The 27,890-nt window shown below is 38.6% G+C and overlaps 1 protein-coding gene across 1 annotated transcript; it reads right to left on the bottom strand.

The window, feature by feature from the left end:
* Positions 1 to 9,677: 9,677 nt before the first annotated feature.
* On the bottom strand, positions 9,678 to 14,348 carry LOC127580950 (bone morphogenetic protein 2-like). Its single transcript, XM_052034952.1, has 2 exons — positions 14,036 to 14,348; positions 9,678 to 10,498 (listed from the first exon to the last, which is right to left on the bottom strand). Exons 1-2 carry the CDS (start codon positions 14,346 to 14,348, stop codon positions 9,678 to 9,680), a joined length of 1,134 nt encoding a protein of 377 aa, XP_051890912.1.
* Positions 14,349 to 27,890: the final 13,542 nt, after the last annotated feature.

Raw genomic sequence — 27,890 nt, forward strand, 5'->3', positions numbered from 1 at the left:
CAAACCCGAGATCTTGAACAATGATGCCAGGTCTATGGAAGACTACCACCTTCATATTCACCTTTAAGTCTTATACACCTCATTGGTGCTGGATAAAAGTCCTGGAGCTCTCCAAGCAACAACACCATGGGAACACCTTCAGCACACAGACTTTAGCAGTGCATGAAGGTAGTCCACCATAACTTTCTCAAAGTTAATTTGGCATGGGCAATATAGGATGGGCTGTCGATGATACATTTCACAGAAAAATAGAAGATCTTGTTACTTTGTAAGTACTTGGCTTTAAAATACTCATTGACTTTAAACAAGGCTAATGGTAGCTTTTCAAATGAATGACTCAATGCTTGTTAGGTGAAAGAAATAGTACAAAATTTTATTGGTATATAATTTTTTGTTAATTAATTTTTTAAAATTTTATTTAGAGCGTGGTAACAGACCCTTCTGGCCCAATGAGTCCGCGCCGCCCATTTTAAACCCAAATTAACCTACCCGTACGTCTTTTGGAACGTGGGAGGAAACCGGAGCACCCGGAGGAAACCCACACAGACATGGGAGAACGTACAAACTCGTTACAAACAGCGACGGGAATCGAACCCCGATCGCTGGCGCTGTAATAGTGTCGCGCTAACCACTACGCTACCGTACAAAATTATTGCCACTACTTTATTAATGTACCAATGCATCATGATGTTAAAATATATGATAGTACAACACCTATATAACTTTTCCATTCACATTTAAGTTTATCAGTGATATAATGTGCAAAATTACGGTAATGTACTGTACAATGGTTAATTGGCTTTAACATTTGCACTCATGTATAATTTCAATGCTTAAGCAATGTACTGTGTTGCAATACAGTGAACAGTAGTTTATTGTAGGATATTGGGTGTCAAAGTGGGTGGAAACACTGTCCTTTCACCTTTGAAAATTAAGTTCATTTCCATTCCAGACCAATGGGTTGCAAGTATCCGCTCTCTGGAATTTGTAACAAAGGGTCCTCAGAGAAATGGGTTTGCTGGAGACTTAACCTACTTCCCAGTGCATATGTAATTGTCTGGAAAAAGTCAGAGTATGGAAATAAACAACTTGTAAAATAATATGAAAAAATATTCTTTGAAGAAAAAGTACATTTCAAAATGAATAAACAATATTTGAATTTAATTTCTGGGTAAACAATTCAATTACCCTTTAACCATTTATAATGTGTGGTCTTTGCTCCAGTCAATTATGGGTGTGAGCACAAGAAATGAGGCAAACAAGAGACTCAAGACTCTAGGACTACCTTAGAGCTAAGGGTAGTTCATCAATATATTATACTGAGTTACTCCAAATGCTTGTCGAGTCATGGAACGGAACAAAATCACCTAATGAAAGGAAACGAAAATCCCTTCCGTTACAGAATTTGAGTAATGACCTAAAACAAAGTCTGGTTGTTAACTTCTAGTATAAGCTGTAGCTCTTTGCATTACAGTCTAAACCAGTGGTTTTCAACCTTTTTCATGCTGTGGCCCCCCAGAACATGTCCTTGTTAGATGGTGGACCCCCAAAGCCCACAAAATCAAACAATCGATAATTCATGCATACAACACTTAAATTACTGCACATAGGCCCGATTGAAATAGTGACTATTTCAATCACCGATAATTACCTGCGGTGTCTTTCAGTGTTCAGTTCAATGTGAAGATTGTGGCTGTTTTGCACTGCAGAGTTTGTCCAAACGTGGCAGTATATGTGAGAAACATACGCGTATGTCATCCTCAATATTCAGTCTTGATCTGTATTTGGTTTTCATGGCAGTGATTGCAGAAAATGCTATTTCGTACAAGTAAGTGGTTGCAAATGGTAACCGAACATTGACGGCTTTGCCGGACAGCAGTGGGTACTCCTGGGAACATGCTATCCAGAACAACAACAGTGACGTTCGGTTGAACTGCAAGCGCAAAGTCCTGTCAGATGACAGTTCAGCCAATTCTTCTTGTTCACATCCACTTAAATCAGTAAGCATGTATTCAAACGGATTTCGAATCCAATCAAACATGTTCGTGTCATCGTCGCCAAAATACTCATGGAAATAATGTGACAGCTGTTGACTATGTTTGAAAATGATGCTCACAATGGCCTCTGTCTTAGTCTCGTTCACTGTCAGAAAGTCAGCCAGCAATGGAAACATATCATAGACGCCATGCTCGCATCTTCCCTTCCAGATACGGAGTTTTTTCTGGAAGGCAATGATTTTGTCATGCGTTTTCAGAACATTTGAGCCAGGTCCTTGCAATGATAGATTTAAGTTGTTCAAAATGTTGAAAATATCTGCAAGATAAGCTAATCTGGCAACCCACATCTCATCTGTCAAGAACTGTGCCAATGATCCATTATGCTCATTTAGAAAAATGAGCAGTTCATCTCACAATTCATATACACGTGGCAGAACACGGCCTCGTGACAGCCATCTGACTTCTGTATGTAGCAACAAATGCTTATGCTCGGCTTCCATTTCATGGCATATGTTTTCAAACAAATGATGATTGAGCGGCCTGGTTTTGATAAAGTTAATGATTTTAATGCACGTGGAAAACACATCCGCAAGATTTTCATCCATATCCTTTGCAGCCAAAGCCTCACAGTGAATCATGCAGTGGGTTGCTGCTACATGTGGAGCTACTTCTTTCACTTGTGCGACTAGACCCAACTTCCGTCCCGTCATTGTGGCAGCACCATCCGTGCATACTCCAATACACTGTGTCCACGCCAATGCCGATTGTACAAAAAAAGCGTCAAGCACACGGAAAAGTTCTTCACCGGTTGTACGCCCTGGGAGCACCTTGCAAAACAAAAAGTCTTCCAAAGCCTCTCCTTCCCAGCAATATCGAACATAAACCAACAACTGCGCAGCACTGGCAACATCAGCACTTTCATCGAGCTGAATCGCAAATCTGACTTGCTGAAAACGTGCTATCAGGTGGCTCTGTATATCTTCCACCATATCACCAATTCTTCTGCTTGCTGTGTTATCAGACAGTGGAATGGCTTTCAGTTTTTGACTGGATTCTTTCCCCAGTACAACTTTGCACATATCTACTGCTGCAGGCAGTATAAGCTCTTCTCCAATTGTGTGAGGCTTTCTGGAACGTGCTATTCATAATGCTACCAAATATGATGTGCAAAGAGCCTTCTCAGTTACAGTGGCGCAGGCTGTCATTTTGCCTTTCTGTTTGATGTACAGCTCCTTTTGCCACCCAAAATATTCCTTCGGCTTACTGGCAATATCTGGATGCACTGTTGTTAAATGGTGCTTCAATTTCGCTGGTTTCATTGCACCGTTGGACAGTGTTTGCAAACACACAACACAGAGAGGTTGGTCCGCATATGAAATGTATTCTGGATCGTACTTGCGTTGTTTTCTCTTTCGGTCACCCTTATGCCCTTTGTCATCAGAATCTTCCGGTTTCTGGTCAGCTATTCTCTTCAGAAATTCCTCCATACTCAACAATACACGCTGGACAGTTTAATTACTATTACTGATAAACAAAATTATCAAAACTAATCTAAAATTTACACACTTGCGCACTTTTTGTTTAACAGTGACGTCACTGTGGCGTAAGTGCACGGTAAGTAAGCAATATTATTAAGGCACACCAACAACGTCACTCAGACTCGCTAACACTACACTGCACAACAGAATAGTAGTGAGCAGTGAACACTACTGACTACTCTGACTACACAAATCAGAGACTACACAAACTACACAAAGTGGCATCTTGCCAGAAGGGAACACTGCCTAAGATTGTCACCTATAACAGATAGAATGGATAGGGCCGATTTTCTGAATAGTGGAAAACTGGAGCAAGCAAGTAAGCTACATCTTTGTAACAGGTCACTTTTCCATTTTTTTCTTGGCTTGCTCGCGGACCCCTTGGCAACCCGCGGACCACAGGTTGAAAACCTCTGGGCTAAACTCATCTTTTGCTTATAAAAGCATGTTACTATCAAATATAATAATGTTTAGGCCTCAATTAAGTATATTGCTCAAAAAGATATTGGGTCAGACCTTCCATTGCCTTCAGATTGCAGGCTGCCTGCCCCTGGGACATGCTGTTTGTTTCAGTATGGCACCCAGAGCAGCTTTACACTGGCAGCCCACATGGGTGAGTGCAGCACAAGGGCTGTCTCAACACAAGCAGCGGCTGCACTCACACAAACAATTTGACAGCCACAGGACCCTGTCTCTTGGCTCACCGGCTGTCACAGCTGTCAGTCTTACTCATGAATATCTTTGACACCAAAGGCATGTTAAGAAATTTAAAATTTGTTTGAAAAATTAACGCTTTACATTTAAAACACCGAAACACACATTCATGCACTAAGATCAATGAAAGGCATTTAAACTAGTTTAAATAAGTAATTTACAAAGATTACCTTCCACCCATTTGAATGGGATCTGCTTTGTGTTGTTGAGGTTCAACCCAGTGTAGGCTCAGCAGGCAAATTTCCCAACCTGAGAACTGAGAAGCCTGTGGAAGATCACACTGCTCCATTGGACTCCATGAAGAAATCGGGATTTCCATGGTACATCTTGCCATTATTGCTGCTGTCAGCATGGAAGGTCTGCTCCATTACTGCAATAAGACATGTTCTCTGTTTAGGTCAGATTATTCTGAGTCAAGCCTTTTTCAACTGGAAGCACATTTCCTCTTTTCCAACTGAGAGAATGTGACTGGAAAACTATGTACAGCATATGGCTGAATCTGTCATATGTTATTTTGTGTGCACAGTTGCTAATGTTGTTAACAGTTTTCTGTTCTCACTGTATGGTTGCTCTTCAAATCTGCTGTCATCGTCTCTCTCTCCTCAAACATAAGCCTTGATTCCTCTGTTGTTGCAAAGTACTGCTCACCTGCATCTTCGCTTTCCTCTCCAATGTCCGTAAGTGAGTTGAAGCCTCATCTATCCCTCTGTACCCTCCTCAACCTGTCTGCGCTTTCTCCTCCAGCACTTTTTTGCCATCATCCACCTGTTCCTTTTTACCTATCCATTCATACACAGAGAATCACTTGCAATGGCTTCTTCCATACCCATACCATTATCTCTGTTTAAAACCCAATCAGGTTGCTCACAAACTTAGTCTTATATATGACCCCAAGATGAGCGTCTACCAAATATCCACACCAATGTTACTTCTCCATCTGCAACAATTTCCAACCCTGATACTGAAACCTTAATCCATGCCTTGATACTTCTAAATCTGACTATTCCAGCATGCTGTTGTCTGTCTCCACAAAAGCTACTATCAAGTCCTAACTGGAACCAATTCTGACAAAGCGCCTTCATCCTAAATCATTACTCTGCTGTTCTTTCAATAGATGCTGCCTGACCTGCAGATTTTCAGTTTTCATTGCAGATTTTCACTAACTAGACCTAGGTCTATTACCCCTGTGCTTGATCTCAAATGGCTTTATCAAGCCGATGTAATGGGAAATTTAAACAATTTTGTTCATTGCTGCATGAGTTGCTGAGAATGTATGTTCTAGACTTTCTTGCTAATATAAGGAAATTGAATGTAAAAACTAAAAATAATTTTGAATTTGTACAAGAATTTGTAATTATTTTATTGGAATATTGTGACAGGATATCGGAGATCCAGTTTAGAGTTGTAATTCCAGGATCGTTCGGGTCAGACACCCAATTAATGTTATGTTTAAAGTAAAATCAACTGGCACAAACCCACATACTTCTGCCATTCATTTTTTTGTGCCAGCAATGTTGAAATGTTCCCTTTAATTCTCTCTGCACTTTATTTAATTGGCACATTTTACTGGGCTCTGCATGTTGTTCTAAAATAGATGGATGAAATTGAAGATTAGTTATTTGCTGTAATAGTATCTTCAGAACAACTAGTTCACTGCCTCTAAAGCAGACACTAATCCCAGAGACTAACTTTGAGGATATCCTGCAGAGTGAAAACAAAGAGCTGGAGAGCGGTCACATTCTCCTGTTTAGTGATTGTCAACATTTCTACTTTGTTGGGGTTGAAGTTAATATGACCCATGTCCAAATGCCATTGTAGGTTGGATAAAAGAAATAATAAATGTCTTGTTAAAAATGGGTTTCTCCATTATACGCAGGAGCAGAAATATTGATTATGAATGACATTTGCCTAGGATGTATAATGTGGGATGTGAGGTTAGGTATTCAGGAATTCAATATAGTTAGGAATTCAGAATGTTCCATTAGACAATATGGCACAGAAGGAGGCTATTCACACTATTGTGCCTGTGCAAGCTCTCTACGGCTACCAATTGGCAACTGCACTCTGCCCTTTCCACATAACTGCATTTTTGTTTCCTTTTTAAGCAATTTTCTTTTTGAAAGTGACTGTTGAGTTTGCTGCTCTCACCCATTTAGGTAATGTATTCCACTTGCTGAGAAAAACAAATTCTTCTCCTTTCTGCCTTGGCTACTTGCCAATAATTTTAAATCTGTCTTCTCTGGTTAGCAATCTTCTTGCGAGTATTTCTCCCTATCTAAATCAAAAACGTTTGTAAAATGGTAAAACTGTAAAGATCCACTAACTGAATGCTCAGTGTCTTACACACCAGGCATTATTTCGAACTCTCCCTTCATGCTCACCCTGGCCCCGTTTCCCTTGCTCCCTTTAAATTCATCGAGGTCCCATTTCACACACTCCCTCTAAACACACCAGGGTCCTGTTTCCCACACACCCTTTAAACACACCAGGGCACTGTTTCCCTTTAAACACACCTGGGCCCTGTATCACACATTCCCTTTAAACACCAAGGCCCTGCTTCCCATACGCCCTTTAAACACACTGGAGCCCCACTTCAGGCATTGCCTTTAAATTCACTGGGTTCACTAGAAAATTTATTATACCACCCTGTGACATTTTAAAAAAGTGAATTAAAAGTGTGGTGAGGTATTAATAGGAGTAATATTCAATAGTCTGGAAAACCTGCCAATCCAGCACCACTAAGGTCCTGAGGGTGCTAGATTTTCAAGGTTTTACTGCGCTGAACTCCATTAAATTCTTCTAGCTCTGCACATTATGAGATGAATAATGCTTGCTTCTCCATGCCCTCCATTTAATTTAAGACCCTCAATCCTGCCACTTTCAAGTTATGTCTATAAGCCCCAGATCTTTATGTTTATGCATCCCATTTAAAATATGGCAACTTGGTTTACTGGTGTGATTAATGACAGTGATTCAGGATATGTCCTTGTACATGGGCAACAGATCGAACACATGAACATGCAGCTCTACAGGGCACCTAAATCGCTACTCACGCATATCAGTCCCTTTCACATTTACTGCTTCTTGTCATTCTTTTCTCCAAAATGCATAACTCCAAATCTCTCAGCATTTTTGTTTTGTTTTAGAAGGTTGGAATGAAACTTTACAAAACATCAACAAACTAATTCTAAAAAGTGGGTCAAACCCACAATGGCAACATTTCTCTGTAATTTGTGCAAATAAAATTGATTTGTTTCTTTAATCTGGGCACCAGAGATTTGACACTTTATCTGATACTTCATCCATTCCAAATCAGTACAAAACACACACCATGTAAAGTGCAAGAATAAATCGATTTATAAATGTTCTATGTTATGAGGATGTGTAATTTAACAGACTAGATGTTTCAACAGTCCTAAAATATCAGCTGAAGAGAAGTACTCTTCCAGTTCAGTTCCAGAGAGATTCCATTGTTAATATTCCTACAAAATATATAGTAAATTGCAATTTCAAGTAGCCAGTGGATTTACAACTCCCCAAATTGTCAAAGGCAAGTTAACTCCTCTGTTTGTTCTCCCTTCCAGGTTTATGTGTAATTAATGCATTCAGTCAAGTGGTGTTATTGGATTTGATTCTACACTACAGCATCCAGATCAGGATGAACTGCCCACAGGTAGCAATGTGAGGCATTTCCTGAGTGTTAGACAATGGCCTGGGTTTTGCGGGAGTGATGATGGAAAACTTACTAGCATTTGCAACAAAAACAGAAATGCTAGAAGAAGTCAGCCAGTAAAGCAGTATCCATGGAAAGAGATTCTCTTTCCAATTTAACTGGTTGAGCTCTTCCAGCATTTCTATTTTTGTTTCAAATTTCACCATCTGCAGATGTATTTGCTTTCCATTACCAGCATTTGCCATCATTACCCTAGGAAGCTGACAGCTACTTTAGGACTTTGGATTTTCACTTACATATTTTAACAAAGTTGCTGTTAATTATTCAACACATTGGCATTGACAGGGCAGCACAGTGATGCCACTAACAGAACCACTACCTCACAGTTCCAGAGGCCTGGGTTCAATCTTGACCACTGGTGCTGTCCATGCAGAGTTTGTACACTTTCCATATGAGTTTCCTCCAGGAGCTCCAGTTTCCTCCCACATTCCAAAGATGTGCAGATTGGTAGGTTAATTAGCCACTGTAAGTTCCTCTTGGTTGTGTAGGTGAGTGATAGAACCTGGTGGTAGTAGCAGGAATGTGGGGAGAATAAAATAGTATTAGTGTTGATAGGTGCTCTGTGGTTGTTGCAGACTCTGTGGGCAGAAGGGCCTGTTTCTGTGCTGTATGACTCTAGGATTGTATGATTCCCTAATATCTCTAAAGGCTATTTGCATTTTTCTCCACAATTAATTTAAGCTACTTATAAAGTAATGCCACTATAAAATCCTCTGAAAATATAATTTTTCTGTTACTTTAGGCCAAAGTAGTGGATTTTGTCATAATTACTCAAGTAAACTATATGACCCTCAAAAATGTTCTTGTATGTATATTTCAATATATATGAGATTCTAAAACAAAATGAACTATTTATTAGAGGATTTATTTATGAAATTTTAACCCCTATTGAAATATGAATGCATGTTCCAATCTTTATTTAATATTCTATGCAATGTTTAAAGGCATAATTAAAGATTGATTCTTGGTCTGCTCTCTGTGAGAATTCATAAATGGGATTTGCTCCTCAGGCAGATGCTGTCACCAGAGGGATCACCAGATCATTGTTGGGAGCTTTCTTCAAGGTTAGTAGGAGACATCATTGATTTGCTGCTGACCTGAAATTTAAGTTTAATGTCTCATCTTAAATGCACAATAACGATTCTGTCCCCATCTCTTTTTGAGCAGAATACCTTTCAGTTAGAGCAGAAAAACATGTGGAAAGTACCAGACATCATTCAGGTAATGAGAGGTTGGAAGGTTGAGGGGTTCATTGGCTGGTGGTCATTTTCTTCATATCTCCTCTCACTCCACCATCATAACTACAGTGGAACCTCAATTTATGTACAGAAGTAGGGTTCTGCCAAGGTAGTAAGTATAATAAGTCCCAAAAGAAATTGACACCAAGGTTTCATTCAGTTAGTTTTCACTCTAAGACATTCATCAGAATTTGTGTATGCTTCAGTTCACTACCAGCCACCACTGCAAATGTGAATCTTCAGTAATAAACATTTTTAATGGAGCACCAAAAGAAGCACAGAAAGACATATCTATATAATATTTGTTTTAATCTGACATGTTGATTAAAATGAGATGTTATTAAAATGGATTAATGTAATAATTACCAGGATAAAAATATTTTACAGAAGTTGGTATAACATATAAATATCAATAAATATTCTTGCAATAAATACCTAAATTTTAAATTTGATAAAATTAAGAACAATGGCATTTGGAGACAATCATGTTATCAAATGCTGTGAGTATTAATTTGTCATTACTGTTAAAATGGAGCAAAGTTAGTGGCTCATAGGATGCAGGAACACAGCAGGGAGCTGGAATAGCTCCATTGGAAAGTCGATTCATCTTTGATTTGATAAGTGTATGCATTGTGGCAAGTTTGTACTTTTGTGGACATGTGCCATCACAATAAAAGGCATTGTAACTTAGAGGGGCTCGGATCCAGTCTGACCATCCAATCTCCTCAAAAGACACATGTAGCGATCGCCTACAACAACGTATCTGGTTTCTCTGGCAGTCCTCAGTGTAGCTTTCACGACGTGTCCGGACCTCTTTATAAATCTTTTGCACTTCTATTTCCAGTTCTACTTCAATAGACATCTTGTCTTCAGAATCATGTTTATTACTAGATGGCCAAGGAAGCAGCTCAAATTCAAGGCCATAGTTTTCCTGTGGATAATTTATCCAATGTTCAACAGTTTTTTGAATGTCAAATGTTTCAGCCTTTTCAAAATTTGATGTAATAACTTTAGAACCAAGAAAATGAGGCTGTATCTCTGCCCTTTTAGTTGCTGGCTTGAATAAGTTGTAGACTCTTACAAGCTGTGGGTTTCCATCTATCCTCTTCTGATGTAAATTTGCATTCTGACATATGCGCTTGTAGAATTTAAGTTCACCTCTCAAGATCTTTATTTTAGGAAATACGAATATGCTCTTGGCAGTGGAAACATTAAAGTACAGTCGTTGTTTGTTGCTGTTCATATCATTTGTTCTGCTTGTGTTTTCCAAAGTTGTTCCTATTACAAAAAAAGAGGAATATGCATTATTCAGTCATTTATGTGTATGTCTATATTCTTCAGTTTCACTTCCTATTGTCTCAATTCTATTCAACCTTTCCTGAGAAAGAATTATTTGGGCATCTGCTTTTAACCACTCAATTCTGTTGTAGAAATCACAAACATATTTGTAATTTATATTTTTTTTCTCCTGTGGCTTTACTCAGTGTAATTGTGCTCGATATGTCAGGCTTGGCTCCATTGGTCTCACTCATCGCTGAACCAGATGGTTGTGACTGGAGTTCCACTCCAGGGTTTAATTGTTGAAATCATTCCAATTATTGTGTTAGCTTGGTAAAGAGTCAGATGGCCACATAAAAGTAGCTTACACCCACATCATAAAACAATCCAAAGGCTTTTATGAAATGCAGTTTCCAAAACGGAGAAAAATCACAGACATAGATTGGTGCTGTCAAGATTTCTTGTTACTTTTCTCCCCTTACTGTTTTCTTCTGAAGACACTGGTCACAAATTTTGCTATGAAGTGCCTACATGTACTGTTTTCCTTCCAATTTGGTATGCAGTGCATGTACACTGATTTATACCTGCCCACATACTGGATGGTGATATGCTGAAGTGTACAAAATAGACAATTAGTGGCAAATAGTCTAAGCCTGGGCACCAAGCAAATAATCCAACTTTTGCTTCCTAGAGTTGATTCTGGAAAATCCATCCCTATGTCCTCCACAGATGTGGCACCATTACACTCATTCATTTGATTGTATGTATATCATGAATCAAAAACAAGTGCAATCACACCAGCGTCAAGAAAGTTAATTGTTTCCTTGAAAGAATGACCAAACCAATTAATATATATCTAATCTATTGATGTAAATTAACAGTTATAAACAATTTCAGTTTTACTCTGAGAGTCTATGAGATAATTGAACACTTTAATTAGATTACAGGTGAGATTACATTATGAGATTAATTAAATTACTTTATGCTAAAATCTGCTTGGCATTCCCTATCCTTTGGGTAGGGAGTTCCAGGATTTAGACACAGTGACAATGAAGGATGGCAATATATTTCTAAGTCAGGATAGTGTGCAATTTGTAGATGGTGGTCAGGTGGTTCCCTCCAGTTTTCATTTTTATGGTAGAACGAAATAGCAACATTGCTCTGGTCTGGAGTCACACTGTAGATTAGACCAGGTAAACATGGAAATTTCTGCCTCTAGAGGGAGTAAGTAAAAATTGCTTTTACAACAACCTAGCAATCTTTTGATGATCAAAGGACTGAAAATTGAGGAAAAGGTATGTTACAATTGCATTTACATTAAATTTAGTTTCCAAACACTGAATTTAAAGATGCAAGTGTCAATTAGAATGTGACTTCATAGCATCCTGTGTGACATTTCATAAGAACATAAGAAATGAAAGTTCATGCATGCCACGTAGCCCCTTGAGCCGGCTCTGCTATTCAATAAGATGTCATGTCTTCTCATATACTTTAAAATATAGGAGAAGTCCATTCAGCCCATTGCCATTAATCCCATTCCCCCAATTAGTTCCCTGTAACTTGTTCTCACCTGAATGCCCATGAACTCTCCCTGATTCTCCTGCCAGCCACTTGTATTAGAATCAATTTACAGTTTCTATTAGCATTGTCTAATTCTCCAAACCCATTAGCATGTCTTTGGAGGACACTGGAGCACCCATAATAAATCATCTGGTCATAGGGGGAATGTTCAAACTCCATACAGACAGCACCCAAGGTTTGGATTGAACCTGGGTCACTGGAACTGTACAGCATTATGTGCCACACCACTGCTGACAAAATATTGTGTCCACTGTCCCATTCAATCTCCCTATTATCCCAAATGTCCAAAAAATCTATCAATGTCAGGCTCTAATGACTGAACATCCAGACCTCCTTGACTGAGAACTGCACAGATTTACAACCCTCTGCTTAAAGAGATTTCTGCTCATCCTAAATGATCAGCCCCTCATTGTGAGACAGCATCATTAGTTCTAGGCTCCAAACAGAGGTAACAACCTCACAGCATCTACCTTGTCAGTCCCTTTCTGAACATTGTATGTCTTAATGAAATCACCTCTCATTCTTCTAAATTCCAGTCAGTAAAAGCCAAATTGATTCACTCTTTTCAAACAACAACTCAGTCATCCCCAGAATAAATCTAGTAAATCTGTGCTGCACTGACTCTAAGGCAAATATATCTTCATTTAGGTACGAAGACCAAAGATGGAAATAATCCTCTCATTGGGAACTCACTAAATCCCTGTATAATCTCAGCAAGACTTACTTAGATTTATAGTCTAACCCTTTTACAATAGAAGTCTGCATACTATTTGTCTTCCTAATTGTTAGGTGTACTTGCATGTTTGTTGTTGTTTCCTTTTTATGAATCAGTGCAGGCAGATGTTTCTGTATACCAATATTTGTACTTCACCACTGAAAACAAAAGTTTGCTTTTCATGTGCATAACCTCATATTTTCCCACAGTACAGTCCATTTGCCTCCTTGTTACCTGCTGGCTTAACTGGTGTAGATCAGTCTGCCTTCTCCTCTCAGTTCACTTTCTCAATCTAGTTTTATATCAGCACCAGACTTAGAAAGAAAGGGTGTAACATATCCAAGTCATTTATGGAAATTGAGGGATATCTGAGGGTCCAGCACAGATCCTTATAGTAAGCCACCAATAATGGTCTGCCAACCCATAAATATCTAATTATCCCTACTCTCTGCTCTCTGTCCCTTAACCAAACTTTTATCCAGGCTAACACCTTAGCCCACAATTTTTTCCAATTCATTTCAAAGGAAATGAAAATCGGAAGATGTTATTAGGCAACAATGACCGTTTTTAAAAAAGAAAGGCATGAAGGAAGTCGCCTTCGCTGCTTCAGGACATCCCAAAGTTGCAGATACCCCCAAAACACTCAAGGATATTTCGATTGCAAAAGTGAGACTTTATTCTCTCACCGAGTGTCTTTATCGACAGGAATAGAGAGATGCCCAATCGTCAATTTGTCTGCAACGATCCACACCAGATTATGCAAATCAATACCTATTTACCAAACAACAAAACCGTGCCTACATTTCTGTACAATCCACTCTATCAGTATTTGACCGTCAGCAACAGGAAGCTGGAAAACTGTCTGTTTATTCATTTAGTTTTAGGGTTTATCATAAGTTTTCTCCTCTTTTTTCATTCTCTAAAAATCGGTTGTATTAAAAAACTGTCTGTTCTCAAGCATGTGCCCAAAATAATCACACCGAATAGGAAACAAAAGTTTGCCTAATTCATTTTTCAACGTATAAGGTAGCACAATTTGTTTTTAATTTTGTGACTAAATTGATATTGTTGCGCATATACTATTTTGTTCAGGGCGTGTGCGAGAATTTAAATGTGGCCACCGCTGGAGAGCCACGTTGAACAGTTTTCCTCTGCTGCATCCCACTTTGTAGAAACCTTCTGATTACAGTACTTAGCAATCAAACTCCACATTAATTATATGAATGGAACCGGATGCTTACCCTTCAGAATAACCGCGTTGACAGAATTCATTCTGACAGATTTTTTGTTCGATAAACTTGGATTGGATTTCCGCACACGCTGCAGATAAAGTTTATACATCTCCTCCTCCTCCGTTCTAGAGATATTCATTCCGGACATAAGAGGTTTTTCGACTCCCAGTTGTTCCATGACTGCTTTCTTGATTGCTTCAATCCGAACCTGTGTCTCATCTTTCCGCCCGAGACTGGATTGAGGCTGCAGCTCACCGCTCTCGATGCACACCAGTGCCAAATAAATAGAAACGTATATGGAATAATACCTGTGCAGTTCCATGGGATCACTGTCAGAGCGCTTAGAAAAATCATGCACCAGTAAACGATGAGATTAGAGATTTTCCTTGTTCGCTCTGGCTGCTACTTTCTCCAGTTAACAGAGCGAGGGTGCGTGGGTTTATATAGAGTCCAAAGTTGACCCTGTTTGCCACCGCCTTTTGTTTATTCATAATCTTTGATGAACAGAGAATTTAGTTTAAAAGCACACAAGGACAAACACAGTGTGATTTGGGGTGCCGGAATAATCCTCATAATAACTACGATATTAAAAATTAACATAAGATGGATCTATAATTCCAATGTATACACTTCCTAAATTGTGGTGAGTTTTTACTAACCATTGTAGCCGTTGGAGGGACTTTTGAAGCAACTAAACAACAACCTCACTATAAAATCCCAGCAGGCTATTCTGAAAGTGTAAATAGAAAGCTAATTGCATTCTCTCTTTTGGGGAAACCAAACAAACCAAGAACTTTAGATGCTTACCCAGTTCTTTATTTTTGCCTGAAGCATCTGACATATTCTTTGAGAGTTCATGTCATGATCCCCACAAAAATATTTGTTTGCTATATTTCCTGTTGTTGAATATCACTTGCCCTTCCTGGTCTGATATCACCTGCAAGTTTAACCAATTTGCATTGAGTTTCTGAAACCAGGTTGTTAACATAAAATTATAAATTGTGGCAGTCCAATACTAATCACTGCCACTTGCATTGGGCACATGCTCACTCCCTTCTCTGGCATCATAACTGTTCTCCCATGCAATTCAGCTTAATTTGCAATATTTCATATCTCAAATCTTTTCTGTAAATCTATATACACTACTTTGCAGGCTTTCCTAAACCCATTTAGGAAATCTCTTCTTCATTTTATGTTTTATTTTCCTTATTCAATCATGGAAGCCAGATGTCACCAGTGTTACCTGTATTTATTGTCCATCCCTAATTGTTCAGGAGTTGAGGAAGTAACATATAGGATCTGGAATCTCATACGGGCTGTTGTGACGGCTGAACTGAGTCACTCAGAGACTGAAGTTGGTTGATATAAAAGGTCTTTATTCATCATGACAAGCAGGTGTTCTCTTGGAAACCCTTTCTGTTGAGTCTCCCTCAACTCAAAGTACTTCCAGTTTTTACGCACTTCAGAACAAAGAAAACAGCAGATGATTCAATACAATTTCAATAGCTACAATGACATTGTTTACTTCAACATTTTGTGTCATACAAATGGTTCCATTAAATTACATTTTTACAACATGAGCACACTGTAACTGATAAGACACCTCTGAGTGTACAAACACCTTTGCTGGGACAAAGCAGTTCACATGGATGGTCTTAAAGCTTTGAGCACAGAGAACCCAGACACCCAACATTAGTGTTGTGAGGGCTGACTCTCTGGGTACACAAACATCTCAAATATTGATATAGGCAAATATGCCTATGACCCTGTTTGATGTGCTAGTCTGGAAACTTCCTTGATCTCTATCACAATGATGCAAAATAGTTTAGCTTAGGGTGTCTGATGCCTGGTTTGATGTGGGCCAATTAACAGACCCCATTGTCTTGTGTTTGGCTGATGTCTATAAGTTTTCAAGCCATATCTCTGCAATGGGCCAATACTCTGTAAACAGTACTCTTTATTGTTTACAATGCTGTCCTTTTAATTTCAAAATGATTGTTGCTCAAAACTTTCATTAGAACCAGTTTCCTGAAGATTGGTTCACATTTGAATTCATGATTGCTCTATTCACATAGTTCCATACACCTGAATCCCTAACAAGAGCCAGAGAGGGTAAGAATGGTAGATTTCATTCCCTGAAGGACCTTAATGAATCTGAAGAGTTTTTAAAACAATCCAATAGTTTTATGGTTATGGTTACTGAGACTGATTTTTTAATTCCAGATTTTATGTATTTTCTTAAACGTTAATACTCCAGTTGCCATGGTTAGATTGAAAATAATGGCCCTGGATCAATGGTCCACAATTTCAGTGGCTCATCCAGTAATTTAACCATTGCATGAACTTGCTATTGAAGTAAGTCTAATGGATTATTAGCTACTTATATTTACCTGGTTACTATTTTTTTCCTAAATGGGCACTTTGGTAATTTGCTTCTAGTTGGTTCCTTCCCAATATTCAACAAAATCCTCCATAATGATTGTCAATTTCTTACTAATTTTATGTTTTTTTTATATCTCTGAGTGATCTGATCCATTACAGATGGTCTAGCAGTTCCATCTTATTTAGCTGAGAGTTATTTATTTAACTTGACTTGGCATAATTCATAAGGATAATGTTAACCATCACAGACTGCCAGAATGTAAAAATTATGGTATTGCCTCATTATGTGTGGCATACCTCACCCAAGCCAATTAAACTGGAGCAATAAAGTGCGCACTTTGTACCCCAATTTCTATTGAAATCAATAATACAAAATTTCAGAAGTTGATCAACAGCTACTGCTTTTATGTGCAAGCAATTATGGATGAATTTCAACCCTAGGTTTTCCATCATAGCAGAGATAAGAGTATGAAGAACAATTTGGAGAATACATCAAAAATTACTCACAATAAAGCTATTGCTCAGGGAAAGCAATGACAGGAATTAACAGCAAAAATGAAAAGGCATGACGGCTTCATCTCTGTTCTGTAATTTCTTTGAATAATTAGTGATCATAAATTTTTACATTGGGGCAAATCTAACCGAACTGGCCCTTCACCCAGAATCATTGTCAGTGCTCTCGTAATGTCTTTGCTTACCAGATCTAAGATGCAGAAGGCTTATCTCACCAGCTTAAAGTATCCTGGCTCCAATCAATGGGGCCTCCTGCAGCACACTGATGAAGCCCAACACCGAAAACACCCCCAGAGTTTTAACAATGAGGAGAGCCCTCTCCCAGTTTTCACAGCTGGAAATGTTGTGGGTCATTTAATCATTTCAAAAACATCTGACATCCAGAAACATTTAAAATTTATTGAAATTGAAGTAAATTTTAAAAGTTTGAGTAATTACTTTTTTTTAATTGAGAAAGTTACTTAAAATAAATTGGTAAATTAAATTGGTAAATTGGTTTATTATTGTCACTTGCACCGAGGTACAGTGAAAAACTTGTCTTGCATACCATCCATACAGATCAATTCATTATAACAGTGCATTAAGGTAGTACAAGGTAGAACAATAACAGAGTGCAGAATAAAGTGTTACAGTCCAGAGAAAATGCAGTGTAGGTAGACAGTAAAGTGACAAAGTAAGTACAGACAGTAAAGGAATGTGACAGTAATACACTACCTGTTCCTGTGATTGGACACAATAGAATTTAGGCTTGTAATTTCAGAATGGTCATTTCCAATTGAGTTGAAGAGAACTTTCTTCATCCGGAGGTTTAGATTAGTCTATCCCAGAGTGCTGTTAGTATATTCAAGGCTGAAATTAATACATTTTTAAACAGCAAGGAATAGGCACATTTACTGAATCAAAATAGATGATCTGCCAGAGAAAGCTTGAGGGGCCATTTGACCTATTTCTGCTCCTCTTTCTTATGTTTTTATGTTCTTATTTAGGACTTCCAGGGTTAATCCAAAATAGACTGTTTATTCCTCTAATTATAGAATTCAGCACCACAGAATGTTTTCTAATAATGCTCCGTTTCTCTAAAGATGCTGTAATAGTGCTTGTGATAGTCTTCTCTGTTATTATGCTTGCATACAAACCATATAAGATAAGATAAGATATTTATTTATTAGTCACATGTACATAAAAAAACACAGTGAAATGCATCTTTTTGTGTTGCTGAGAATGTGCTGGGGGCAGCCCGCAAGTGTCGCCACTCTTCCAGCGCCCACAGCTCCTAACCTGTACGTCTTTGGAATGCGGGAGGAAACTGGAGCACCTGGAGGAAACCCATGCAGACACACGGGGGGAACATACAAACTCCTTACAGACAACAGCGGGAATTGAACCCGGGTTACTGGTGCTATAATAGCGTTAGGGTAATGGCTACACTACCGTGCCGCCCCTAGTGGCCTCTCATATTCCTAGTCACTCATTCCTAGTTTTCAGTTGAAGTGTCCAAGTTCTGAAATATGATCTAGAGATTTTTTCCCTTCATACCTACTATGGAACATTTTCAATTCATTGACAAATTCAATCTATTTAAGTTGAAGAAAAATTGCACTGAGGAAATTTTGTTGCTCGTAGCTACTCTGGAAAATTTTATTTTCCACAATTTCCCACAACAGGCAAGCTCCACATTGACACCATATAATGGCTATGTATTATTTGTCACTTAAGATAGATGGATAAATCACTCTAACTCTCTCATAGCACCTTGCATTTCTCCTCCAGTGTTTTAGCCAATTTTGTATGTAAGGGCAAGTTAATCCAGCTTTCTATTAATCTTAATATAAAATAACTTTTAAGTATCAATACCATTTTAATTTAGTATATATCTTGACCCAACAACCTTAACATAAACTTTTAAAGTATTTTTATAACTTTATGGGTCTTAGTATAGTACTTCAATTCCATTAAAAATACTTTTACATCTGTATAACCTATATAGGATAATCAAAAAGCACCAAATTTAGAAAAGTCAAAAGAATCAAAACAATAATTAAATTAGCACATAAACTCCTTTCAATATATAATCTTAAAGTTGCAGTTTTGCATATTCCCCAAATGCATATGTGGTTATGAAAGAAATATCCCGGTGAGAAAGCCTTGTTTATTGCGCCCTCTATTGTGCAGATACTGATCCTTTAACATCTTTGCTTGCTCTCAGAATATAAATTACTACTATCAAACCATGGATTTCCTCTTTTAGCATATGGTTTCTGTAGATGTCAAGTTCAGTGACAATTTGTCTGACTCTAATAATAACACCAAATGTAGAATGTAGTACAATGTGATTAAATTCAAAACAGTATTATTTAAAAGAAATGGACTTGCTCCTTAGTTCCTCATCACAATATTTTTGAAAATAGCTGTAGGATAACTAAGATACTGTGGCTTAATAGTTCGGTTACATAAGTTTTTCTTTCTGATGATAATATAATGACTAAAGTTAAGACTAAAAAAAGTGGTTCCTTTGCACTATTCTACTGAAGCGAAATAAAAATATGAGTTACTCACCACCAATAACTCATAAAATTTCATCTGTCAGATACTTTCCCCAACCTTTCCTAGCATTGGGTGCAGTTACACAGGCAGTAGTAAGCATCCAGTACCTCGTTGTGACCATTACTTTCGTGAAAGTTCAACAGTAAGTACATGAAAACATCTTCAAATGGCATATGTCAGTGAGGACCCCAATTCTTTGCTCAACCTCCATCCACATGAAGTGTTTCCCTCAAGTAATTTGATGCTGCCTGATCCGCAGAGTTCCTCCAGTGCTTTGTGTGCTCCAGATTCCAGCATCTGCAATCTGTTATGTCCCCAATATGAGACCCTTCAGTGATTTTCCTTTCCCCACAAATTAGCAGCTCCAGAATCCCTAATGAACACCTCCATTTAGTTCACAAATATGACCCTTATGCTCCAATTGCCTTTCACTTTAATTTCCTGTCTCAGTCCATTTTGGTCTCTCTGTCTTTAGCCTCCATATTATTTCAATGTAGCTCAACAAAAGATAAGGAATGCACCACACTTTCTAACAAGGAATATTAAAACAGGCTCACCAATTTCAGATTATGAACATTTACAGAATTTTCATTCCAGACTTCTGGTGTTCCTTCCAAATTCCTTGTGTAATTTCAGGTAATTACATTGTATTAACAATTCCTTTAGGTTTTTGTAAATTAAACAATATTCTCTTCAAGTTCCTAGGAGTGAACATCACCAATAGCCTATCCAGGTCCAACCACATAGATGCCATGGCCAAGAAAGCTCACCAGGGCCTCTATTTCCTCAGGAGGCTAAAGAAATTTGGCATGTCCCAGTCAACACTCACCAGTGTTTATTAATGCACCATCGAAAGCATCCTATCTGGATGCATCATGGCTTGGTATGCCAACTGCTCTGCCCGTGACCACAAGAAACTGCAGAGAGCTGTGGACACAGCTCAGCACATCATGGAAACCAGTCTCCCTTCCATGGACTCTGTCTACACCTCACTGCCTCGGTAAAGCAGCCAGCGTAATCAAAGACCCCACCCACCCCAGACATTCCCTCTTCCATTGGGCAGAAGATACAAAAGTCTGAAAGCACATACCACCAGGCTCAAGGACAGCTTCTTTCCCACTGTTATAAGACTATTGAACAGTTCCCTAGAATCAGAATCAGGTTTATCATCACTGAGATATGTTATGAAATTTGCTTTTTTCCAGCATCAGTACAGTGCAAGACATAAAAATTACTATAAGCTACAAATAAACAAACAAACAAACAAACAAATAAATAAATGGTGCGAAAGAGGAATAGTGAGGTAGTGTTTATGGGTTCATGGACTGTTCAGAAATCTGATGGCGGAGGGGAAGAAGATGTTCCTAAAATGTTGAGTATGATAAGATGGACTCTTGACCTCACAATCTACCTCATAATGACCTTGCTCTTTATTGTCTACCTGTGCTGCACGTTCTCTGTAGCTGTTACACTTTATTCTGCATTCTGCTATTGATTTACCTTCTACTACCTCAATGCACTGTGTAATGACTTGATCTGTATGAACAGTATGCAAGACAAGTTTTTCACTGTACCTTGGTACATATGACAATAATAAACTAATTCCAATTACTTAATATCTCCCTGCCATCCACCCTTCTGCCTTAGCCTCCCCCTACCTTACTCTGCATCTTAAAAGCAGAAAATGCTGGAAACATTAAACAGGTCAGGCAACATCTGAGAAGAAAAAAGAGTTAACGTTTTAGGTGAAAGACCTTTAATCAGAACTGGACAAGTGAGAAAACAAATTAGTTTTAACTTACAGTGAGGGTGGTGGGGGCAGGGGAATGGATTGGACAAAGGTAATATCTCTGATAGAATGAGGCCAGGGTTGCCCAGGTGACCTCAATGATTATGGAGCTGTCTGGTTAATGAATTAATGAGGACAGTTCAAGAGGGAGGAAACAAAGGGGCATGTTAACGTAGTGGAATGTAAATAAGAACTTTTGGTAAAACATGAAAAGGAGAATGCTGTGGAAAGCAAAAAAAACTTAGTTAATATTACAGATGGAAAATCTACAGCAGAACGAACCAGTTCTAATAGAAACGGGAAAAGCAAGTTAATGAAATTGTTGAATTTGATGCTGAGCTCTGAATGTGCCTCGGCAGAAGATGAGGTGTTGTTCCTAAAGCCTATGGTGGATCTCATTGGAACAGAGTAGAAGGATTCAGATAGGTCAGAGAGGGAATGGAATAGGGAATTAATGTGACAGGCAACTGGAAGCTCAGGATGACCCTTGCAGGCTCCACATCTTGAAATCCATTTATCTCTAATTATTCCAAATTCTGATGAAACTTCATTGTCCTGAATCATTAACTCTTTCTCTCCCCACAAATGTTGTCTGACCTGATGAGTATTTCCATGTTCTTACACGTACACATGTGTTTATTTTTCCCCATCATGACTTTCTGGCCAACCATCAAAATCAGAAATCCTGACCAATTTTTCTATAACATAGCTCAAGGATATATCCAATTTTAGATACTGCACTACTGTGACTAACTTCAACTAGTTCAACAGTGTACAAGCAATTAATTTGAATACCCCTGCTATTGGTAGCTCAGTGCCACTGTACTTACCGACCTATTGGGAGATAAAACATAAATTCTTTCACTCTATAATACCTTTCTGGACCCTTTCAGGACATGCTGATGCACTCTACAGTCAATGAAATACTCTTGAAATGTAATGAGCATAAACAGCATACAAATCCACGGCACAGAAAGATTCCATTCAGCTCATTGTGTCCTTGCAAGACAAAAAGTCTTCTTGAGACTAATCTTATTTTCATAGTCTTGTAGGCTAAAATGCATTAAGTTCTTATCCAAGTAGTTATTAAAATGTGGTCAGGTATCCTAATTCAAATAGCCTTTCAGCAGTGAAACTCCAACATTTCATCAATTAAAATAAGTTGCTTCCCCATTTGCCTTGGAATCTTACCAATTACTTTAAATCAATGGTCTTTATTTAATGAGAACCTCTCTCTCTACAACCCCTGCTAAGGGAAAATGGTCATTCCTATTTAAATTTTCTCGGCCTAAGTTAATTTTATTTTCATCAATTGAATCTCCCTTCAGCCTTCTCTGTTCCAAAACAAACCCAACTGAGCCATTTATTCCTCATTATTCAACTTCTCTGTCCCAGGCAATATTGGATAGTTTTACATCCTTTTTGCAATCTGCTGACCAGAAATGTATGCAGTACACCATATGTGGCCAAATTAGAATTTTATACAGTTCTAGTATGACCTTCCTATTCAAATGCCCCACACTTGCCCAAAAAGTCGTGTGCAGTGGTTGAGCTACCAGACTAGTTATCCAGAAACATGGACTAACAAACTAGAGGCCTGAATTAAAATCCTACAATGGAAGCCTCAGCATTTAAATTGTTAATAATCTGGAATTTGGGAAAAAATAACTAGTTTTAGTAATGACAAGCATGAAAATTAATGATTGTCATAAAAATCCATCTGGTTAACTAATGTCCTTTATGAAAAGAAATCTGTCATCCTTACCCAGTCTGGTCTATAAGTGACTCCAGACCCACTCCAAATGGTTGACTATTAAATGCCCTCTGAAGTGGTCTAATAAGCCACCCAGTTATTGAGTAATGTTATGTTCAAACAGAGAAAGAATAAATTTGGACAAACCACCTGACATTGACAAAACCATCGCATTTGGACGTCGTCCAGTCACTCTCAGCCTAATCAATCTTGCAAAGTCCTTCTCACAAACATCTGGGGACAAGTATCTAAATTGAGAAAGCTGTTCCACAAACTAGTTAAGCAACAGCTTGACATTGTTATACTCACAGGATCATACTTTCCAGGCAATGTGCCAGATTCATCTAACGTATTCTCACCAGCAGGGCAGCCCAGTCAGTGGTGGTGGCGCAATGGCAACAGAGTACACTTGGAGTCCTCAACATTGTCTCTCATGTCATTAGGTCAAACATGGGTAAAGAAACCTCTTGCTGATTATCTCCTACCATCCTTCTTCTGTACATGGATCAGTTCCTCCATGTTGAAGAAGCTTTGAAAGTACCAAGCACACAGAAAATACTCTGGGTGAAGAACTTCAATAATCAAGAACAAGAGTGGCTTGGTAGCATCACCACAGACCAAGCCTGAAGGACATAGCTACCAGACAGGGTCTGCAGCATGTAGTGAGTGAATCATCTATAGGGACACATCTACTTGACTTTGGAAAGTAAGTTTAGAAATAAATAAGTAAAGACCAGAATATCAGTTTTAGTGATGTTAACTTAGGCATAAATATTGAGCAGAACACCAGGTTAGTTCTCACGTCCTTCTTTATATAGTGCCAAGAGATATTTTATACCTACTTGAGACAGTAGGTATAAACTAACTCATGGCCTTGACTCAACATCTCATTCGAAAGGTGGCATCTCTGACTCAAGACTCAGCTGAAGTGTCAGGCTACATTTTGGTGCTCAAATTGCTGGAGTGTGATTTGAACCTACATCCCTTAGACTCAGAAACAATCCTTCCTTCTTAGGCAGTCCCTTGGGTTGGAGAATGACTTGTTATCACTTTGATTTTGTAGATTCTGAGCTGACTGATGAGCCAATGTAGGAACCACAGACATTTTCACAGATGTAGCAGGATGCCCGACCAGGAGGGTGGGTAGGCAATTTTAGAGGTGGTCTACTCTTTCTGCCACTTACACATGGCTTCTGTGTGCTCCTAAAGCATGGACTTAAGGTTCTCAATTCCATATCAAATGTTCTTTCTCTTTTTTGAGCTGTCATGGACCAGGGTTTCCCAAGAGTCAGTGGGAATGTTACATTTCTTCGAAGAGGCTTTGAGCACATCCTTTAGTGTTTTCCTCCATTCACCTGGTAATCTTTTCCCAGAACAGAGCTCGAAATAGACTGCCTATTTTGGGAGTCCAGTGCTGAGTATGCGAATGACATGGCCAACGTAGCTGACTTTGTGTAACTTGGGCCTCAATGCTGGGGATATTTACCTGTGAGAGAACACTGATATTGGTTTGCTTGCCCATCCAGTTAATTTGGAGGATTTTCTTGATGCAATGTTGGTGGCATCTTTCTAGTTCCTTGTAGTGCCTACTGTTTGTGACCCAGGTCTCTGAACCATACAGGAGGGCAGGAAATACTGTTGCCCAGTAGTCCATGTGTTATTTGTTGGGTCTGAGGTTTTGATATTCAAATTTCTCAATCGACCTAAGGAGGTGCTGGCACATTGAAGGCAATGACGCCCTTCATCATCAATATCCGTCTCCACCAAGAGGTGATTCGTGTGATATGGGAAGTTGTGTATGTTTTCCAGGATCTCATTGCAAACTTTTGTTTTTGGAAGATGCATGGTACAGCAGAGGCAGTTAGGCAGAGGGCCTTTGAATGTAGAACATAGAACATTTCAGCACAGGAACTGGCACTTCGGTCCATGATGTTGTACTGAACTAACTAAACCAGTAATTAAGTGCTTAACTAAACTTATCCCTTCTGCCTACACAATGTCCATATCCCTCCATTACCTGCACATTCATGTGCCTATCTATGAGCCTCTAAAATGCCTCTATTGTATTTGCCTCCACTACCACACCTGGCAGTACATTCCAGGCACCCACCACTCTCTGCATAAAGAACTTGCACCACACATCTCCTTTGAACTTACCCTCCTCACCTTAAATGCATGCCTTCTAGTATTAGACATTTTGACCCTGGGAAAAAGATGCCAGCTGTCTACTCTATCTGCGCCTCTCATAATCTTATAAACCTCCATCAGGTCTCCCCTCAGCCTCTGCCACTCCAGAGAAAACAACCCAAGTTTGTCCAACTTCTCCTCATAGCACATGCCCTCTAATCCAGGCAGTATCCTGATAAATCTCTTCTGCACCCTCTCCAAAGCCTCCACATCCTTCCTACAATGGGGCAACCAGAAGTGAATGCAATACTCCAGATGCGGCCTAACTAGAGTTTTATAAAGCTGCAGCATAACTTTCCGACTCTTGAACTCAATGCCTCAACTCATAAAGGCAAGCATGCCATACGTATTCTTTATCACCCGTCTAACCTGTGCAGCCTTTGTCTTGCAGATAATGTGTCTAAGGCTCATTCTCTCATTCTCTTATATGCTTCAGTGAACAATTTCCCAATGACTTGGACTTTGATCTCTGAGTATGCACAAGAGCTTGGATTCTCTACCTACTTCAGCTTGTCTACTGAAGTTTGGGTGACCTTGCTTCTGGCAGGTATTTGCTGTAGGCTGAACAGTTTTCCATTAGTTCTGAAAATTAGCTTTATTCCCAGGGAAAGTTTTTTGGATGCAAAATGCAACATGGAGGTGAGAAAGATTAAGAAAATTGTCGGGGCAATGACAGAGCCTTGTTTGGTACTGGTCTTCACTGAGATTGGCACTGTTGTCGATTCATTGGTTAGTATCATAGCTTGCATGCCATGATGGAGCAAATATAAAAAGGAGGCACATTTCTGTGGGCAGCCAAATTTGCAGTGGGTGTTCCACAGTGTGATTTATGGTACAAATTACCCAACAAATGTTTTATATTACAACATAGTACAAATTATTTATAGCACAGAAACTGTCCATTTGACTCAACAAACAAGTTCAAGTGAGGCACCTCCTATCATTCATCTAAGCCCCTTCTTCATATCATTTTTCCCCCGTGTTTATCTTCAAATGCATCCATATTATTCACCTCAAGTATTCCCAGCGGCATCAATTTCTGAATTCTAATCTTGAATTGTAATTTCTCATAATTCCTTTCTGGATTCAAAAATGTGAAAACATCTGCATGTCTACCCTTGCCATAGCCTTCCATAAATCTAATGACCTTTCCTAAAGAAAAAAATTCTAGTTTCCTCAATCTTTCCAAATAGAAATAACCTCTTTCCTGATAGGTATATATTATCATATATTCTACCACTTTCAATCAAATCCTTCATATATAGAATTTAGGACCTAAGGGGAAAATAGGCGAATCAGATTTGAGAAGCACTTATAGTTTTGAGCTGGTTTTAATTAAAACATTTGGCACATTATAGCTTCAGCAGGAGCTTGGGAAGTAAATGTTGCTGTCATTGCATTTCTAGTACTTATGACAATGTTCCAAATTGTTAACATTGACTTATATTCAGCACCACTTCATTTTTATCATAAAGCAAATAAGACATAAACCTTAAATTCTCTTGCACCTTGTAGTTGAAATAAAATTGGATATCTTGATTCTGTATCAGCAAAGAGGACCCTACAAAATGCAAATTGGCCATTTGATATCCAATGCACAATATTCTCATGTGGATTTGATTAATAGAGGATATTGGATACTAAAGGGGAAAAGATTGTTTTTCTCGATGCTTGATCTATATGATTGGCAGTTTTCAGTTAGACTAGAGCATCAGAAAGAATGATAATTAAAATCTGATAGAGAAAAGACATTCAAAAACAAAAAAGTTATAAAAGCAAGTGGTAATTAATTTCCAAAAAGTTTTGCTTTGGAAGATTCATAGTAGCAAATTCTTACTGAAAAGTTTCCTCTGTGGAGGAGTAAGTGGTGCCTAAGATGTAACTTCTTGACGTTTAGATGTCACAACATCTACTTACATTCAAATACTACCTTCAAATATTCCAAAATGTTGCATAGTTGGGACTAGGTGGAAGCATGCGCATGAACCATCAAAACATTTTTTTTAAACAAGATGATTTCCTTGATCTCCCTACAAAGGGAATGTGCTATTGCAGGTTTAGGATGACCCCAAAAGTAGGTAACCTCTAACATGCTTAGGATATTTTTTTCCCAGTTTTGAGTGCCTTGCTTAGCGCATGCCACGTTTCAGAATAGATTCACTGTGATGACACAAAATTGGTATTGGCTTATTTTGAAATATAAATGGCTCTGGTTATGAGGAGAGGCTGGAGAAGCTGAGGCAAGTATCTCTGATAATGAAGATGGCAATAATTTATTTGGTGCGGGGGAGAACACAAGCTCATCACAGGCAGCATCAAAAGCACTCCATTAATTATAGAGTATGTTAAGGTCATGCATGGATATGCATAAGATATGCATACTTAACACTCCCTCCAAAAGCAGTCACTACTAAATTCCAGCGCATATTCCTAATTTGGGATTCACCCCATTAAACAGCCATCATTTTTGTCAGGAATAGCCTAAATAAAGTTAAAGTTTCCTGTTCCACATTAAGGTTTTGAGTCACTGTCTGTCTACGTTTGTCTCCCTCCTGTTTTCCTTATCTCTCTTCCAGTAATTACTCCTGCTGATAGCTAGAACCCTAAGAATGGTGCTGGCTTTCAGTTGTACAGCTCATGCATCACTAACAGAGATCCATGGTATCAGTCCCAGCATGATAAGTGCAAGGGAAATC

Source organism: Pristis pectinata, chromosome 2 (genome assembly GCF_009764475.1).
Source record: "Pristis pectinata isolate sPriPec2 chromosome 2, sPriPec2.1.pri, whole genome shotgun sequence".
Classification (NCBI taxonomy): domain Eukaryota; kingdom Metazoa; phylum Chordata; class Chondrichthyes; order Rhinopristiformes; family Pristidae; genus Pristis; species Pristis pectinata.

Coding starts and splice junctions, on each gene's coding strand:
- LOC127580950 (XM_052034952.1), bottom strand. CDS start 14,348: ATGGAACTGCACAGGTATTATTCCATATACGTTTCTATTTATTTGGCA. Junction 10,499..14,035: donor CAACGCGGTTATTCTGAAGG/GTAAGCATCCGG, acceptor TTTTTGTAATAG/GAACAACTTTGGAAAACACA.